Source organism: Neolamprologus multifasciatus, chromosome 16 (assembly GCF_963576455.1).
Source record: "Neolamprologus multifasciatus chromosome 16, fNeoMul1.2, whole genome shotgun sequence".
Lineage (NCBI taxonomy): Eukaryota > Metazoa > Chordata > Actinopteri > Cichliformes > Cichlidae > Neolamprologus > Neolamprologus multifasciatus.
The window spans coordinates 6,373,152-6,378,984 of record NC_140454.1 but is presented as its reverse complement, the minus strand read 5'-3'; the positions used below and the strand labels follow the sequence as shown (position 1 = coordinate 6,378,984).

Sequence of the window (5,833 nt, the reverse complement as noted above, 5' to 3'; positions counted from 1 at the left end):
AAACGAGGGACCACTGTATTTGCATATTCTGGACTAGTATGCTTTATATATGTAAATTTAATTTATCTGACTACTTTTTAGATTGCAGTTGTTCTACTGTTCTTCTTGCCTTTTTACCGACTATTAATATAACAACATAACAGGCTGATTCCCTTCCCACATATGATGGTCATTGATATTGCCTTCTAATTTACATTTAAAATGGCTTCTTAAGTGTGTTTTTGTGTCAGTACGTTGTCAAGAAACCCACACAGGATTTCTACCAGGTCATTACTATTGTTTGTGGCACTCAAATGAGGTAGGAGAACTGTCACAGCATTGTAATTGCTGGTCAGTGACTCAGCTCATGTTTACCTACTGAAATGGGGTTTTGCAAAAGAGGACATGGAATTTTATATTTAAAAACATAATCAACAAAAGAACAAGCCCATTGCCTCTGCATTAAAGAAGGTAAGGTGCTTCAGTTACTGCCCTGAGGATACAGTCCAGATTGGAGTTCTTCTACTACATACAATGCAGTTGTTACAAAGAAAATGAATGCTTGACCTTGTTTTGGGCCAATCCCAAAGCACATACTTGTGTATAAAGAGCTTTGAAAACATAACTTTGACTTCATGCAAACTATGAAGGCTTTCCAGCTCATGTACAAGTCGAGATTTTTAGCACGTTGAAGACAAGGCTGCGAAAGAATGATGAAGATTATTTTACCTTTTCTTTCTCTGATGGTTACAAGTAGTCAGCTAACACTGGATGAGTGTGGAAAAGAGGCACGATGGCCACGGATCAATGACATCGCAGTGCGCTGCGGCACTTCAGCCATTGAGCTTGCAATTGAAATCTGCCCGGTTATCTACGCTGGCTACAATGAGACCCTCCTGATCCTTAACCACATGTTGGACCCAGTCTGTCGAGCCACCCTAGATCAATCTGTGACTCCACCAGTTGCTCGTTTTCACTTTCCACTAAATATGACCCACGGCTGTGGAAGCATATTCAGGATCACCAGCGCTCCTGGGACAGGTATATTCTCTGACTTTTCCAGCATTGAGACAATGAACATCCGTGGTGTGGTCCAGTCTTTTGAGCCCACATCAGGAAAAATTTCCTACAAAACTGAGTTGATGTACTACTATTCCTGTTCCTACCCCTTAGAATATATGATCAACTACACCCAGCTTAATGTGTCAGCCACCTCTATCATAGTCAAGGACAACAATGGCAGTTTCATCAGCACCTTGAGCATGAAGCTGTTTAGTGATGCCAACTACACCCAACCACTGGTAATCCCACAGTGGGGAATTGAACTGAGGACCGATGTGTATGTTGAGATCAAGGCCACCAACCTCACACGCCAGTATAATGTCCTGCTGGACCGAAGCTATGCCACCATTTCCCCTCTGCCATCTAACTCCAGCATCTTCAACTTGTTTGTCTCCTGCTCTAAGGATCAGTTCACAAACATGATTGAGAACGGAGACAGCCAAAGAGCTCGCTTTAAGTTCCCAGCCTTCCGCTTCATCGAACACGAGAAGGAGCCTGTGTCCACCTACTACATCCACTGCGTCATTCGTCTATGTGAAAGGAGCACCTGCAGCACATTCAAGCACTGTGCACAAAGAATGAAGAGGAGCACCCTTGATACTTCTGAAGTGGGCATAACCAAGGTTTACACCATCATCTCTCCAAAGATCATTACCAAAGCTGAGCATGTTGAGTCCAAAGAGCAGCCAATTGTTGTAGAAAAATATAATTCTGATGTCGGGCTCGGTGTGGGTGTTGGTGTCCTTGCCTTTGCTTTCTTAATTGCTCTCATTATTGCAGCTGTGTTTTATAAAAGGTTCAGGAAACATTAAAAAATAGTAGGAAAAACAGCAATCAAATGTCAAATTCGAATATTTGTAAGATTTGTGAATGTGTGTGAGGTCTTATACAGCAGTCAGAGTATCCTAAAAAAGCTTTTTGTCTTTCGCAAAGCAACTTGTCAACTTTCTGTCAAAGTCTAACCATTACAACACTGATGATACTGTTTTTTGAAAATGACTGTAAAATCCAGCATTGACTTTGTAATCTTTATACTCTATTTATTTGTATTTACATTGATGTGTCAAAGCCTAGGGCAAAGGCTCATGCTTTTTAGGACTTATTGTTCCCCGTGCATGTCTGTAGATAAAGTTATCAGTGTGCCTGTAGGACAGGGTTACGAGTCCAAGATGCATAAATACAAAAAAGCTAACATGACAATATATCCTGTAAAATCCACAAACTTGTATATTAGCTTGAAAGAAATGTAGTTTGCACAATATCTAAAGGATGAAAGAGATAATATATGTAAAACATGATAAAAAAAAAATTAAAAGCAAGAATACCAAATAAACTATATTGTTAATAAAGCTAATTGAGATGAAGATATCCTGATGTAAGAGAGGCTTGAGAACAAATTACACTAAACACAAAATGACAACAAAGAAATGTATTCATCAAACTAGAATCTTAGTATGTCAAACTCTAAGGTTTCTCTCCATATCTTTTCCTTTGTGAAAGAACTCACTGGTTTTTCAAACTGACGTCATGCCCCATAAGGCCAGTGTATATGTCAGAGGAGGAAGCTGCCTACCTATGTGCAGTATATCTCTGACCCCACTGGGCTACAACTGCCCCATTGCTGTGTGATGTCGTGTGGAGACATAGGCTGATAAATGGAAAGAAGAGCCAGAGCTCCCTCGTGAGAGATTCTTGACATGTGACATCTTTAGTAACAACTCCCTGTTTCTCTTTTAGTGCTTTTGTGATGCTAGACGGATTGTTTCCTGCTTCAAATGAAAACAAAGAAAAATATGCCAAAAGTCATCACCATCAAATGATCACCTAAGAATTAAATGCAAAATGCTTTAGATTAGATGGAGGACTTGTAGTTAGGAGTAATTACATAACTTGAAGAAGGTTAAAATTTTAAATTAATTTCAAAGTACCTCAGTTATCTACTTGTGATAAAACCTACTAAACTACCACATCACATCCTGGAAATATGAGACAGGCAAACAGAGAACTTTAAATCTTCTTTGACTGGAAACACTGTTACTGTTTCAGCTGCTGTTGTGCTACACTGACAGAGATGGCCATGAAGTGTGAAAGTTCACACTACAAATGAAATACATAAATCTCAACTACAAAACAAAGCCAGAAGTGAAAATAAGAATGAGAATAGGTAAATCTAAAATTTAATATCCATGTGGCAGGTTTTGGATCCATCCAGTTCTCAAGTAAGTTAAGTTTACTTCAAGCCTTCAGCATTTGGGTCCATAGCGACGTCACGCCACGCCATACCAGTTGTAAATGATGGGCTAGTCAGCACTATCTGTCAGTGAAATATAGACTGGATAAAAGTGAGTGGAAAATTCAGAGTTTCAACAGAAACATTTGGCATTGTTGTACAGCCTTTACTGTAAGCCTACCCACATATGTGGGTCACTTTCACACACAGCACATGGAGCAAGTTATTCACGGGCTTCATACTAAACCTGATCAGATCATTATTTTTGCTGTAGCAATGGGCAAATCTGGAATTGAACCACTTCCCAGAGTCATGCAGGATTTGATCTATGGCAGTTTAGCACCAACAAGGTTTGGCAGGGAAATGATAAGAGCCAAAGACCAAGAGGAAGGAGGCCCATTTTTTGATTGGTCTCCTGTGTATAGGTATTATATATTTTGAGATATATTCTCTAAGGCTTTATTCAAGGGAGTTTAGTTTACTGGGAAGTCAATTTATCTGCTCGACTGTCCCTGACTCCAGCTGGCATGTGCATGTATGCACATAGCAGATTGAATTTCATTTATGCACAGAATGGAACTTAAGTTCAATCTCAGAGACAGAGATCCTCTGGAGGCAGAAAAGCTCACTGGCTGAGTTAAATTTCAAAGAGATTTTTCTTGTTGGCTTGCAGTATACTACAAAAGAAGAGAAAGGGACAAAAACAAAGTTGTTTGCTCATTCTGAAGATAAAAAATATATACAAAATGAGGTGAACAGGTCTGCTAACTAAGAGTGATCTTTTTAGGGTTAAGAACAACAAGTCCTTAGATTTAGATTAGGTAAATAGTGTAAAAGTATTAAAACATTGTCCCAAAACTTGCAATGAGTTGGGTAGAAGGACAAATGTGAATTGTGCTGACATGTTAGCTTGCCAAAGGAGTCACTAACAGCCATGAAGTACTCTATTAATTCTCAGAAGATATAAACTTAATAAGCTCCTCTAGAATACTATAGACTTCTCTCTCTGCATGGCTGCATAACACAAATGGAGAGACCACAGAACAATTTTCATCTAGTAGATGAGCACTTATTTGCTGTGTCCCAATTCGGGATATGCACGCTTGAAGTACGCATTTTAAGTGCGGTTACATCACCGCCACGCGACGACGGCTGTCCCAATTCGAAGTGTACTTGAAATGCATACTCCAAATGCGCCGTCGATTTCCCCAAATATCAAGCGTGGTCCGGTGCACGCTTCGTGGTCCCATATATCCCACAATTCATAGCGCGGCGGTGGGTGTGGATAATTTTGCCGCAAAATACGGCAGAAGGGAGCGGCCGAAAAGTGAACTGTCAAAAGTAAGTACTGAATATGACGTCACTTATTCATGTGCGAATGTTTAATAACGAAGAACATTAAAACATTGCTGTTGGCCACATGTCGGCAAAGTTGTGTGACACTAGTGATGTTTGTACTTTCAGCATTAACTTGGTTTTAAAGCCTCTACTTGTAAATATACATATAGTCGACCTTAATCTTACAGAGAATCTGATGATTTTATGGATAATTAAAGTCAGTCATATATCCACAAACACAACAAGCTGAAAGTCAGTGATATATATATATATATATATATATATATATATATATATATATATATATATATATATAATCTGACAATACTATAATATTGGCCATAGTATATTTACATTACCATAGTGAGATCACTTTAGTCTCATGAACAACATTAACTAATTATTGTTTACTAGCTAATCTTAAATGACTGTTCAGTACAGAAATGAAGCCCTTGAATCATGTTTTACAGTCCTGTGGTCTCAGCCTCAGATACTCAACTAATCAAAGTGATGTCATGACAAAAATGATTGACCAACAAAACAAATTTCTCCTTCATTTCTGTCAAACAAAGCTGTATGTAACGTGTCTCGCGGTTAGTATCATGGTTGCTAGGCAACCTGAACAGCGCGACGAAGCATATACCGTCCCATTTCACAAGCCTCTCACTTCCGCACTTCCCGTACTTATAGTACGCACCGTCCGTAGTACGCGTAGTGCGCGTACTTCAAGCGTGCATACCCCGAATTGGGACACAGCAATTGTCAGCAGCACCAGTGATGGTGGCAATCTAGCTAGCTAGCTAACAACAGATTGATTTATGGGTACATAAGAAGAAGAAGAAGAAGAACTACAGTTCTTCTTAGCTAGCTGGCTAACAACAGATTGATTTATGGGTACATAAGAAGAAGAAGAAGAACTACAGTTCTTCTTAGCTAGCTGGCTAACAACAGATTGATTTTTAGGTACATAAGAAGAAGAAGAAGAACTACAGTTCTTCTTAGCTAGCTAGCTAACAACAGATTGATTTTTAGGTACATAAGAAGAAGAAGAAGAACTACAGTTCTTCTTAGCTAGCTGGCTAACAACAGATTGATTTTTAGGTACATAAAGCGAGACTTTAGATGCTTTATCGCATTAGTTCATGCATCATTGTGCTGTTAAGCATGAATGACACTGTATCTGAAGAAGAACTACAGTTCCTCTTAGCTAGCTGGCTAGCCAAA

At 39.1% G+C, this 5,833-nt stretch overlaps 1 protein-coding gene across 1 annotated transcript; it reads left to right on the top strand.

The window, feature by feature from the left end:
• Nucleotides 1-499: 499 nt before the first annotated feature.
• LOC146500126 (zona pellucida-like domain-containing protein 1) lies at nt 500-3,638 on the top strand. The gene has a single exon (XM_085135394.1). The coding sequence runs from the start codon at nt 690-692 to the stop codon at nt 1,851-1,853; it is 1,164 nt and encodes a 387-aa protein (XP_084991520.1). The 5' UTR covers nt 500-689; the 3' UTR covers nt 1,854-3,638.
• Nucleotides 3,639-5,833: the final 2,195 nt, after the last annotated feature.